This window comes from Rhagoletis pomonella, unplaced genomic scaffold (assembly GCF_013731165.1).
Source record: "Rhagoletis pomonella isolate Grant_MI unplaced genomic scaffold, Rhpom_1.0 Rhpom_scaffold_00007, whole genome shotgun sequence".
Classification (NCBI taxonomy): Eukaryota; Metazoa; Arthropoda; class Insecta; order Diptera; family Tephritidae; genus Rhagoletis; species Rhagoletis pomonella.
The window spans coordinates 27,848,725-27,862,701 of record NW_023458561.1 but is presented as its reverse complement, the minus strand read 5'-3'; the positions used below and the strand labels follow the sequence as shown (position 1 = coordinate 27,862,701).

The 13,977-nt window shown below is 34.3% G+C and overlaps 1 protein-coding gene across 1 annotated transcript; it reads right to left on the bottom strand.

Annotated features, from left to right (window-relative positions):
- Positions 1-244: 244 nt before the first annotated feature.
- On the bottom strand, positions 245-6,396 carry LOC118743680. Its single transcript, XM_036476443.1, has 6 exons — positions 6,185-6,396; positions 3,403-4,121; positions 3,243-3,328; positions 2,484-3,169; positions 842-1,665; positions 245-632 (listed from the first exon to the last, which is right to left on the bottom strand). The coding sequence occupies exons 1-6, from the start codon at positions 6,339-6,341 to the stop codon at positions 519-521; spliced, it is 2,586 nt and encodes an 861-aa protein (XP_036332336.1). The 5' UTR covers positions 6,342-6,396; the 3' UTR covers positions 245-518.
- Positions 6,397-13,977: the final 7,581 nt, after the last annotated feature.

Below are 13,977 nucleotides of genomic sequence, written 5' to 3'. Positions count from 1 at the left end.
TTGTACGAAAAATTGTTTTTGGCCAGAGTACAGGAAGAGTTTTAATAAATGAATAAAAAAATAAATACTGAAAATCGGGTCTTAATCGGTACAAATATGAAAAATCGGGACACTTATACCTGCTTATACGTCCCGACATTTAAAAAATATTCGGTTTTTTGCTTAAAACCTACTTGTTTATTAATAATTTCTATATAAAAAGACCTGTCATTTCGATAGAGGTGACTAAAAACAATATTAAAAAAGACCGTTATTGAGAATAATAAAAAAAAAATCGTTCCGACTCTTCGCCATAAAAATGGGAACCAGTACATTATATATAAAAAATTATAGTTTTCAAATATTTTTTCCCATTCTTGTTTTGCACCACTCAGCGCGCTTGGGTCATTTGACGTGAATTGTCCCATAAAAAATATGTATATATACAATGTAGGTAACTAGTCTTTAAACTATACAAAAATATTTAGATTCACTTTTTCATTTCGCGATCGCTTGTTTTCTTCAACGAATAACATGTTTCAATCAAAAGTGGTCATTTCATCCATGAATTCCTCGTAATCGAATGATGAATTTGCCCGGTCGCCTTCAAATTTCACATTGACAATTTGTATGTAATCTTTAATATCAGCGATCTGTTAAATAAATGTGTAAAATTAATTTATAATATATGCACTAAAGCTTAAAAAAAAGATCGAGAATTCAGTTAGTGGAATCAATTCATTCCGCTGCCTGTTTACATAATGCCATTAACGAACCACCATATCGGACAGGTGTGCTATTGGAATAATGTAAACGAAGCATAATAGCTTTTAAAGCAATATAAAACCTAATAGAAACTTACACCATCAGCATCATTACTTTCTGTAGATCGTTCGTCGAAACCATACTCTTGTCCAAGAACAATTGTTTCCTGCGAGTAATCACCTTTGAGCTCGCTGTACATGAAAGCCGGAAGTTTGTTCTTATTGAGGATATATAATTTTAATGGAAGCTGCTCCTTGGTGCGTGCTTGCCTCAACACTTTGACAAGATCACGAATAAAAGTGGTAGAGAAATCATCTATCTTAATCAGTCTCACCTCTTTGAGATTTGTGCATTTCTCTACAATATGTAACAAACCTTCACAGTTTTCCAAATACAAATATTCCAAATTAACTAGTTTTCCAATAGTCTCATAAAAGTTCTGTGTCACTACAAAATTACGACTATATCGTACGCGCAGATGTGTTAGGTGTTGCAAAAGCGCCAAATAATTAAGATGCCTAATTAGCACACCAGTTTCGAGTGTAAGCTTTTTAATATTTGTACGCTGGGCAAGTGTCATAAAAAATCGCTCTGCGAAATCGGTTTGATCACTGCTGATTGTAGAATACATGAAATCGCTCACTTCAAGGTCCACTAATGTGCTAATAATTTGTATTAGCATAATTGTTTCCTCATTTTGCCAGTCAACTTTGATTTTGCTGAGCGTTTCGCAATTTAAATACATCTCATTCGTAAGGTGTACCGACGATAAATGTTCTTCGGATGTATAAAAACATTTTCTGATATCAAGTGATTTTAAGGCTAGGCAACTTAATATATCAGACAAATAATATTTGTTTAAATTTTCGCAAAGATATAGCTGCAGCTCCTCTACTCTATTCAGTTCGGAAATGTATTTGCCTAACGAAATTAGAGTAAGAAAATTTAAGACACATGCTACATACATACATACATATGTACCAGGGACCGAACATAACAGTTATTGATGAAAACTGTCATTGAAAAATTTACTATGAAGGAAATGTTATACAACTAAGTGATACATACCAATCGATTTCTTTTTTCATCGAGAATCAAATTTTAAAATTAACTTTTTTTTGTAATTTTTATGCAAAATTAAAAAAAAATTCAAGTTTTTGATTTTTATTTTATAAATCCAAAATAAGAATTATTTTTGATTTTTATCTAAATAATGTGCAAATAACAGTTATTTTTGATTTTTGTACAAAAGTCTTCAATAAAAATCAGTCAGTGACTTTTATTCTTCAAGTCATACGTATAAAAGTCATGATCATTTTTAGCAGTATACCTAAAAATGTTTCTTATAAGTATGACTTTAAAAAGAAAAGTCAGTGACTGATTTATATTGATGACTTTTGAAAGTAAAAGTCACTGAACTAAATATTTTTATTGATGACTTTTATGAACAAAAGCTTTCAATAACAGTTATCTAAGACATATAATATAAAAATCAAAAATAACTGTTATTTGCAGGTTATTAAGATGAAAATCAAAAATAATTGTTATTTTGTATTTATAAAATAAAATTCTGAAATACGTGTTATTTAAGGAGTAATCAAATAAAAGTCAAAAAATTATTGTTAAAGAACCATTTTTTTTTTAATAACAGTTGTAACTGTTACGGTCCCTGATATGTACACATGTGTGTATGTAAACTCGGAACAAATACAAGAGAAGCATTAAGAGTAGAATCGTACCTGTAATTTGGTCGTTATCTTGGACAGAGAATATTTTCAAATTCGGTAGATCCGCCAATAATTTTACATAATCGTCCTTGATACCAACAGAGATAGTTAGGCGCGTGATGTTATCCAGTGCTGTAACGCCCTTTAATTTGGGCTCTTCATTCAGCAAATTAGTACTCAATACTTCATTCAATGATGCGATTTTCAACTTTATTTCGTTGATATTCGGAAAGTACTCCACCAATTTTGTCCACAAATAAAGTGGGTTTGCGTCCACTATTTCTAAATTCTTTACGCTGGAGATTTCCTTGTTTTTGGGCAACTTATTCTCATCAATAACACAATGTAGCAATTGTACTCGCTCAATCTTGGGAAAATCATCAAATATTGTTTCAAGCTCAACCACCTTACATTTTAACTTCAATTGCATAGCAATGGGTGGTTGACGATTTTCGAAAAAGTTCTTATCCTCAGCTATGATTTGCAGGTAGGTATCGTACATGTTATTGTCCACAATTTTCGCTTTAAAGAATTGAACAATTTTTAAATGTCGCTCTTCTTCGATGGCAACGTTTTCAAAATCGATGCAAACAGATGCAAACGGCTGCATGTGTAGGGGTCGTTCAAGCCTTCCAAAGATTTCGAAAAGTATGTAAATGCTTAGTTGTACATTTGGTGCCGGGTAGGGAATGATGAGGCTGCGTGTAAGTGGAGCAGAGATTTAGTGCTTTTACTTTAGGATTCTCGATCTTCGTTTTTATATGTACTTACTCATTTCGGTAGTCACTCGTTGGATGTTTGCAGTCGAAGAATAAAATTAAACTCATAGCGGACTCTGCTCGGGCATATTGAGGATCCTGGAAAAGATGGAGAGTTCAGTGAAAATGTTATAGAACTTTTACTTAGACATTCCAGTGCTTAGTATACATACCTCTCGTATATTTTCTGTAATGTTATCGCAGCCGCACAACTCCAAATTCAATCGGGGTTTAAGTGGTTCGTCCTTATCGCGTTCCTTCAAAAACTCAGCTGCTCTGAAAAGGAAATCATTCGACACACCATCACAATGATCAAGTGTGATTTTCCTCAAGTTTGGACAATTCGTAATCAGTTCCAGCAAATCTGCATTCGTTACGTTATGCGTATGCTCCAGATAGAGTGTGTATAAGTTTTCTAGAGTATATAAATTGGATAAGCAGTTAGCAGCACCGTTCCAAATACGAAATCCAAGCTCCCTGTCCGGCAGCATTTTTAATTTAGCAAAGTTTTCATCGCCGAGACGTCCGCCGAAATTAATCGTCTTTATTTTTTCGCTCATCATAAGTGCTATTACGAAACTTGTCCAACCCTGTCGGCAGAGACGCGGGCATATGCGGTTATGGGTATGGGTGCAAACACTTTCTATAGTCAATCGCCGTAATCTTCCCAATTTCCGAAGTACACTGTGCCATTTAATGCGTGGCTTCCAGCTGAGAGTCAAGTTTTCTAGCCTTGGGTATGCACGTTTAATGAGGTGTTCTTCAAGATTAATTGAACAGCCGGCAATGTCTAGGGTTTTCAGATATCTACGGCCATACGGGCAGTATATATCGCGCATAATTGTACAATTTCTAAGGTACAATGTTACCGGGTCAATAAGTTTAACGGAATCTGTAAGTAGCACAATTAATGTTATTATTTATCACTTTCTTTATTATTGTAATCAATTTTTTGTTTCGATTTGGTAAAATGATCACATTTAAATGCTTATCATCTATTACATTAAATATGGGATATGCACTGTCCGAATAAATTTTGCACCCATGAAAAAATAAAGCAATTTCGGAAAGTATAGACTTAAACAAAGGTCGCGTATTTTACCGTTTTTCTAGATCAAGTCAATTACGGTTACTAAGGGGAAGAACAACCCTTAACAACCCCTATGCTGATTAGATCAAAATAATATTACCATATGATTTTTCAAACTTCACTACACTTCGTATCTAAGAGTTTTTGTGATCGATGATTACGAATTCGAAATCTCTTATTAAAAATTCAAAATCGCGAATACAAAATGGCGTTTTTTCGGCTCCTGAATGGGTAAAGTGCCTCTGCCCGGCTGGTTGATGCCATCGTGAAGGCAAAGGCTGGCATCACCACCCTACAAGGAATGCGATGGACAGTGGAAGACAAAAAATTCTTGGGACCTTGCGACGTCACCGAGTACTATCTTTCACACCAGTGGAAGAGCATCTGGACACAATCTGCATCAAAGTGATATAATTCAGCATCTCGCTCGGTTGATCCCACGTCTCGCCGGAAGAGAAGGACGATACACTCAAGCGCTTGGAGCGACATGCCTCGGTGGGCAATGAAGGGATCTTTGGCCCCACCGTCGGAAAATCCAGCTTCCACAACAAAACGTCCGATAACCTACTGAGGCAAATCGTTATTGTTGTGATAAAATCGTTCTTGTTGTGGTAAAAAAAAAGCTTCGCCTGTTCGGCCTTCTAGAGAAGCAAAGCCTGTTGATCTGGTGGTGAATGAGGACAAAACGAAGTATCTCCTGTCATCAGACAAACAGTCAGAGCATATGTACACAAGTGTCTTGGGACCCACGTCACTGTTGACAGTTTTTAGTTAGAAAAGTGAACGACCTATCTAAGTTCTCTGTTTAGGGGTCCTATAACAGCGGCGTTTGCAAAGAAATTCCGGGTTGTCTTTCCCTTATAAGAGTTACCAAATCCAAAAAAAAAATATTTACATTTAAACTAGCAATATTATTCATAGTTTTCAAAAATTAATTTCTGCCAGCCAAGGTATCAAAATGGGGCATTTGTCAACAAAAAAGTATCAAATCACAAAATTTAGAAAAAAAGTATCAAAAATGATGCAATTGTATCAAAACGGCAACGCTGTTTTTCAACCATAATTTTAAATTTTAAGTTGATCTTTAACAAGGGATGCAAATTTTGAGCAGTACCATCGATAGATCGCTGCTTCGATGCATTGGAGAAAAGAACATCGAGGCTAAAATAGATCGCCAGAGAAACGTCGATATATCGATGGTTTCCGATGTTTTATAATTTAAAGCAATATTGAATAATTTAATAATTATGATTGTATTTTCCGGTGTTTTATTATCCTTTCTATAACTAGAATCAAATTGCATACCATCGTAAGGTTGTTCGGGCCTAAAGATCCTAGGCCTGAACTTCACTTCTCCAACCGCGGTCACTGAGGAGATGTGGTGATTTCTGTAATAGCAGTTATAACTTCTACCTTTGTAAACTATTGTTGATTTTCAATAACAGTTTTCATAAGAAATGGCCTCAAACTCAATAAAATTGTTGAATATAAGTGTTATAAGACCATAAATAACAAAAAAAAACATTCTGAATGAATAGTACATTTAAGGCCAGTCAAACATAGCGAAAGAAAGCCGGAGAGTCACCTTAAAGCCGATATTTAAAACATCGGTAAAACTGCCATCGATCGAATTGTAAACATCAACGACAAATATCGAATATTGAACCGATATTATCGGATGTTTCAAAAACACCGATGCATCGTTTGCATCCCTATCTTTAACGTGCTGAAAATCCCGTAAAATTTCGCAAAAGACCCTAAGGTGTGTTCCTTCGTGCGGCGTCACATATGTACATATGTTTATTAAGGTAACGAACGCCAATGCAATTGTTGTTCTTTTAATTTTCATTGCACTTTTTTTTTACCAATTTCCCCGTTGTCAGATAAATCCAAATAAGCTAAACGCGAAAATTTTTTAGCGATTATATTAACATCACTTTGCTTTAAGTCGGAGTTTCTTAAAATGATAGTATCACATTCTCCTTCCTTGAACGCGTGCAAATCGTATTTCGTTAATATCATTTTCTTATCAGTTCGAGCGATTACAAGTGAAATATACTAAACACAATGCTTTCAACAGCGAATGGTTTTGCAACGAATGCAACTGAGCTACTAATAAAGGTTAGTTAGGTGTAAAGTTTCTGACTCAGACGACGAGGTGTTAGCGCGATAAACGGTCAAAGGGTGAGGCACAGGTTGCCAATTTGTTAAATTATTATCAAAATTTATAGAAAAAATTTGGGCTGGTAAAAAGCTACATTTTTTTTTTTAATTTTAGTAGATTTTTGCTTGAAAAATAAATAAAACTTTCGTGTAATCTACTTTATTGCATTAATTTTCGAACGATTTAGTGCACGTTTTTTAAACACATACATACATACATATCGATTAAAGGCGAACATATCGTGCTCCATTCAAAACTAATTTTACTAGAATCAGAAGGAGCTTTTCATTGCCAAAATATTTTAAATGAATTAAATAATTTGAATAAAAAGAAAGAAATGAACAGGAATAAAATTATACACTATGATTTTTCTGATAAAAATTTAAAAAATCTACGCCAGTTTTTATGAATGACAACTGTTAAATAAAAAAGAGAACGGTAGCAAAAAATTGTTAAAAATCAGTTTCAATTTTCAGTGGCAACCCTGGTGAGGTACTTACGAGTAAATAAATAAATGTATAGCGGAATTGGTCAGCGAAAAATTGTGGTATCTGAACTGTAACTAGTAATATTATAAATTAATAATAAATATATATATATATATATATGTATATGTCGAGGTTGCCAGACTAGTTTTAAATATAAATTACCCTTGTGTTGCCAAATTCACAAAAAAATATACTAAAGGGATCTGAGGAGTACATACAAAAATTAACTCGCTATATCTGAAAATATTTTTAAAAGATTGGCATTCATTGGGTTGGTGGACTAGATTTTCAATAGCACCTTGTGCGCTATACTAAAAAGGCGTTTACCACTTCCATTTGCGGAGATTTCACCAACTCTCAGATGTTGAGATGTGTTTGGAGAACTTTTCACCCAGAAATTTATATAGCTCGGAACGTCCTTGGCAAGGGCCTTATATATTCTGCAGATTTACATATATATTTTTTTATTAAAATCATCAACTCAATCATTCACTCAGTCTGGCAGTCAGGTTCCAGGAAAGTTAGATTATCAATTTTACTGGAATATTATAAACTGCAGCTTAAGTTCATATTACTCCTACATATTTTTACGTGTATGGAACCTAAATGGTACGAGTTTTTATGTATGCGTACATATACATATGTATATTATATAGTACCCTACAGGAAATTTTATACCAATTGTCTACAAATTACAGCCATAAGGATCGTTTTTTTTTTTTAAATATACCAAAAATATTCTTATGACCGAATTCTGTATAGGTGCCAAAATTTTTTTTACTGACAAATTTAAATTTTTTCATATATTTTTCCGTAAAAAAAACGGTGACAAAAATTTGTCACTGATACAGAATAGAGCCGTTAAACTTGAAAGCGTTGTAATCCTAGATAGGCGACTTTTAATAAGGAATGGTTCTACTGTAACCCTGGGTGTGGCAGTTGCATTTTAGGAGGATCGAATGTAACGCACAATGTGTCAGTCCTTTGTTTATGTTCTGTTATGTAAAAGGGTCCATTCCATCTCTTTCAGGTTTCAGTGATACGCAGAAAGGAATAATTCGACCCAGTCTATGCCACGAACTGTTTAATGGTAAATAGGCTTCTGCATTTGCTAGGTTAAACTTTCTAACTGGTTAAAAAAAATTGAGGTCTATTAAGTACAGAGAGAAGGATTAAAGATAAGGGGAAATTTTAAACCCAGTGCGCATGCCATAGCCGATAGTATACATATACATACAGTGCAGGCACAAAATTCATAATTTTTTTGTAAAAATATACAATATTCTATAACAAAAACCATGTAAATCCGATTTTAAAACTTTATAAAATATTTTTAATAATTCAAGGAATTTTTACCAAATGTATAAATTATTAAAACCCAACAGTCGTTTTTGCATTTTATTGTACAAAAATTGTAGGGGCTATACAACTGCATACTCTTAAAAGTTCTAAACATTTTGTTTTTAAGTAGTTTCAAATTGGTATTAAAACTTTTTATAAAGTTTGAAAATAGGATTTAAATGGTTTTTGTTATAGTATCTGTATGCTATATTTTTAAAAAACATTATTGAATTTCAAATAAACAAAAGGAAAAAAATGCCAACACTGAGCATCAAAATAGGACGCTATTCAGGTGGCCGGCACTGTATTAGTGCTATAGATCTTTATCTTTACCTCTATCTTTATGAGCGCAGCAATGTAGGGGAATTGGTTGTAGTATGTATTTGAAAGTAAATATCGCCAATTTAATCGCTATTTTATTGAAGACTACTCAGTGCAGTTATTGCCCATTGCGCAGTTGAGCATTTTCAGTAATTCACTCACGCATACACGCACTCCTATAATAATAATTCATATTTAATGTAATACGTGAATGCATGTGCCTGTGGGGAAAAGCCGAATTGATGGACAAAATATCTAGTTCCGTACTAGATCTTTATCGTCAAAAACGAACCAGTCCGATAGTAACTATTCGCCAACAGTTCAAAAGCAGCGAAATGTGGCAGGTACTTACTCTGCTTTTTAAAATTACATGTCGCTAGCTAAGAGTGAAAAGTTGCTGCCAAGTCCACTTTTTCTTAAAAATTATATATTATTGCACGAAGCAATAACAGTTAGAAATGTGTCGTTTTCTAAAAAACCGAACGACCTATTTTATTGTTTAACCATTTCTTTTCGGTGATATGCAAATTTGCTGAATCCAAAATGGTCACAGAAAATGTGATAAAGCCCATGGACTAACACAACTTTTGATTATAAATCTTTATTTAAGATGATGAACTTAGAACTAGTTCGGAACTATCGAAAAAGGGATGCCGCGAGTGGCTTGTTTACTTTAAATAGATATTTGTTTGGCGGCTTTTTCGTTCAAATACAATTTAATTCTGCACTTCGCAGATGCTTTTTCATAGTTTGTTAATACAAAACAACATTTTTTTTTTACAATTTAACATCTTGGCACCTCCTGGAATCTTATAGCGTTTTATTTTCTCGAAATAATGCTGCTTTTATTCTGCCTTGCACCAGGGCTGTCAAGTTTTCGTGTTCTTTACTCAGCATCCTCACATGCATATTGCGTGCACTTTCTTTAAAATGTTGCACTCGGATAATGTTGCCACATAAGAAGGTGACATTTTTTTTTTTCGAGAAAAGAAAACGCCATTACCAATTAAAGCAAGCACCTCTGCTAACTCAGCTACAGCCAAAGGTACACTGCAATCAAAAAGTACTGGCACAGCAAATTATTCACAATATATGCATACATTTTTTGTCTAATATTTTTCCGCCAATTTTTTATAAGAATACAACAAAAAACATAAATATATAATTCCTAAACTTTGTGCTAAACTCCCGAAAAGTCAACAAATTTTCATCTTTTAATCAGATTTTTTAGAATTTTTTAAATATGCGGTTTCGTAGCCCATTAAATTCTAGTAAAAAAATGCAAGTTCGGATTTAGTCAAAAATCGCATTGATTTTTGAGATTTTTTTTATTGAAGGTGTTTTGCATTTTTTCCATATAAAATATTTTCGAAACATTTTTTTTGTATGGAAGAGACTGCGTGCAAAAAATTGGCAAAAATCAACGGTAATTCCTAGGTACTTAAAACTTGGGCTACAAATCTGCATACTCAAAAAAATTTGAAAAAATCAGTTAAAAAGTTGGAAATTTGCATGAAAATTTGCTGCATTTTCGTTAGTTTTGTACAAAGCTTAGGAATTATATTTTAATATTTTTTTTTTGTTGTAGCATGAACCATATTTTTATAAAAAAATTGGCGGAAAAATATTAGAAAAAAAATTGTTGCATATATTGTGAAAAATTTGCTGTGCCAATACTTTTGGCCGGCAGTGTATGTCGGTAAAAGGGTTTTTTTAAAATGCTCAATTTGAATTACTTTTATTCAAACAAACTTGATTGCAGATTGAAAACACATTTCTTTGCAAATATTTAAAAATCCGCTACCATGGGAAAGCAAAAAGACTTAATTTTCAAACATCAGTCGATTCTTAGAACTGGTTCGGAACTATAGAAAAGGTAATGCACCGGGCGAGAATTTCCACTTCCTGTGACATCACCGTGCTAAATTCGCCAGTTGCTTGCATGCAAAAGAGATTTATCGCGAACCAGTAGTGGGTCTAAATAAACTATAGGCGCACCAGTTCAGAACTAGAGATTTAGTTACAATAAGTACATATGTATGTAGGTACATGTGCTTCTTTGTATAAGGCTTGTCTCCAGTTAAGTTACACCTTCCATTCCATTTCCATTTGTAACAATTCCTTCTTCTTTGCTAAAGCTATTTAGTGCTATTACATCTTTGCGGATACATGTCCTTATATGTATTTCTATTCTATGTGTGTTTGTATGTGCTTACATGTTTATGACTTCCACTAAAAATATATAAATTTTATTTCAAAATAATAAAGCGTCTTTGCTTGAGTGCTTTTTTCCGGTTGATGCGTGTCCCAACGTTGGACTTATAGCCGCTAATATTGTTACTTACTCGTATGTATGTACATATATTTGTACATACATATATAAACACACATGATACCATATAACGCAGATCTGGCGTTCACGTACACACCATAGGCAAGGCCAATCGCCTAACCCACTTTGGTTAGCTCGCCTTTCCACAGGCATTTATTGCGTCAAACATTTCTACGCTTCGACGCTACACAATTAGATAATGCTGGATTTATTCTATACACTCACAAAAGTGGATACATGCGGTTGTGAGTTTTTTTTTTATAACTTACTCGTTTTCTTATGAATTCGTGCCTTTTCGCAGAGGTAAAACTTTGCCGGCGACTAGACAAAAATGGCGGCCAAATTTAACTCGTAAAATCCAATAAGGAAAAAAAAGAAGCCAGAGGCGAATACAAAAGAAAAGTCACTAATGTCACAAGGACGACCAGTGGTTGTAGAGAAGACAATGTTAGCTGGCAACCCGAAGGCTTAAGTATATTTGTCTACTAAAATATGGCACAAAACTGTGACAGACGCAATGAAGTGTACGCAACTTAGGCGAATTGAATTGAGCTACGAACGCTACGCTGTCCTGGTTTCTGAACTGAGCTCTGGCTGATTTGTAGTCATGTGTATTAAAGTGTTGTAAAAATCTTGAATGAGTGAACAAGCGAAAGAATTTGTTGCAACATTTTTACGGCGCTTTGTTTTGGGGTCGAACATGCCGTCACACAGAAGATCAAATCAATAAAGGCGCACATAAAATACAATCTAAGGAAAAAGTTCTACTCCCTGTGGGAATAATAAAAGCGATTTGAACATACTGCCCCATCAATTTGGTCATACTAGGAGTATGCTCCGGTATTGGGACATTGCTACATAGTGCGAACGAACCTAATTTTGTGAGGCGTGCACATAATTACGTTTCTCAACTGGCTATAATATTTTATTGTATAATGGATAGTATAGTTTTAAAATATTAACCCCTATTCAATGCTATCACCATTTTTTCACTATAAAGATCACTCTTCCCAGCAGTAAGGTAGGGATCTTCGGTGCATTTCAATAAAAAGCATATAAGCAAATGCCCTAACTCAACTTAAAATATATTGAAAATATGATGAGATAGGACGAATTCTGAAATAGAGCGTTCTTGAAAATATTTCTAAGATGGGCGTTTTCGAACTGGCTGCCGAAATAGGTCGATCTTCCACTCAGCCGTCGTTTCGGTCTTATCACACATCCCCTACTCTTTGATTGACAGTGGCATAGAATGTGTCCGTCTAATTGCTTTTGCAACAGTAATTCCGCAACATTTCACTAGGCAACAGATATGTGGCTACACCGCACCGTCCAGTTCACATCCATAAAAATAGTGCGCACACAAAGAATTATGAATAGCATTTGACCAGCGAGTATGGGCTTCACAATTCGGCTGAAGAATATTGTAGCCACACCATGTCTACTTCCATGCTGCTGTTGTTGTGTTGCAAGCATAATTCTCTAGTTTTTATGAGCTTTAGCTGACATAATCATTATGGCTGTTGTTGTTTGCTTACTTATTGTTGCTGAAGCTGTTGCTATCGTCGGCCATAGTAAAATATTTCTACTTACACCCCGACATGCCTACGCTGTTTTTGTATGTGGGTAGTAATGTTGCCACATAAGCGTCACTAAAAGCGTCAATGATGGCTTCTTACACTCAAATCGTTGTTTAAATACTCATACCCAGTCGGACTTGATTGCTTTCAAAATATATGTATGTACATATGTACTTATAACAAAGTTATTTTTTCCACTCAGGTACTTGCAAAAACCTGAAATCTTCCGTGAATTATCCGCGTGTATTAAGTACGATAACTTAGTAGTGGGAGTAAAAACGAAGGGTGTGTGGCACCTAAAACCCCACCTATTAGAAAGAGCACTGTACAAACTTTAAGAAAATTTGCCCTTCCTCTCTCGTTGATCCCTCAACAGATCCCTCAATAGACCCCATTTTCTATTACCAAATTACACACATTATTTTTGTGTAGGCATAACTCATTTTGAAAAGTGAAATTAGGCCTTGATCAAAAGGTGAAATTAGGTCGAGATCAAAAAATGAAATTAAGTGTGTGAAGGCGGCCTCAATTCAGGTAACTTCGTATAAGGTGATTTTTGTCGGTTTGGAGAATTTTGTAGAGTTTTTCTTATCTTCGTTCGCAATTAAAAGTCAAGCAAGTCAACTAAAGTCAAAGCATAAAAATGTTGATTTTAGCCTTGAACTTTTCACCTTTTCGACCTAAGAATGCATTACTTTTCCAGGCAGATATTTATTCGCTTTTTATACAGAAAATGTACTTCAAATTTCTCATGAATAAATTAGAACAAAATTTATTGTTAAACACATTTCTACAAAAGAACCAAATGGGAACAAAAGTTTCGTTCTTTGTCAGAAATTTCCTGAGATTTTAGTTCCCAAACAGCGTTGCCGCTTGGGTAATTTTTAACCAAAATTGGTAATTTTTTTCTTTATTTATCGAGTTTTGTAATTTGGTAATTTATTTTTCAATTTGGTAACCTTTTCAATTCGGTTTTACATGTCAAATAGGTCAATATTGGTTTTGATTCCACATTAGTAAGTGGACCGTAAGCGTTCCCTTTAATAGAAATACCAGGTAATCCTGAAAGTTTGGCAAGACGAAAGTTGTTCCAGCGTTCGTTGGCTACTAGAATGATGTGTTCTTTAACAAACTGCTTGAAAGTGGCTATTGCTAAGTATATCCACCGTGTCTTTTCCTGGAAGGTTTTGGGTGGTCCTACCTTTCCCTGTCAGTTCGTCAGCTTTTCAATTACAATACGTATGTTCTCGTTCAAAAAGATACGGCATTCAGCGGGGCTTCACCCTGTCTATGTTTGAGTCGAAAGCTTTCCTTCAAGCGTTGAATTTTTGATATATTTTCTTGTCACTTGTTTACATACAGTGTAGTAATTTAATTTTGGTTATTTTTTATAAAAATATTTTTCTTTCTTTAACAAAGCTCTAACAAATTC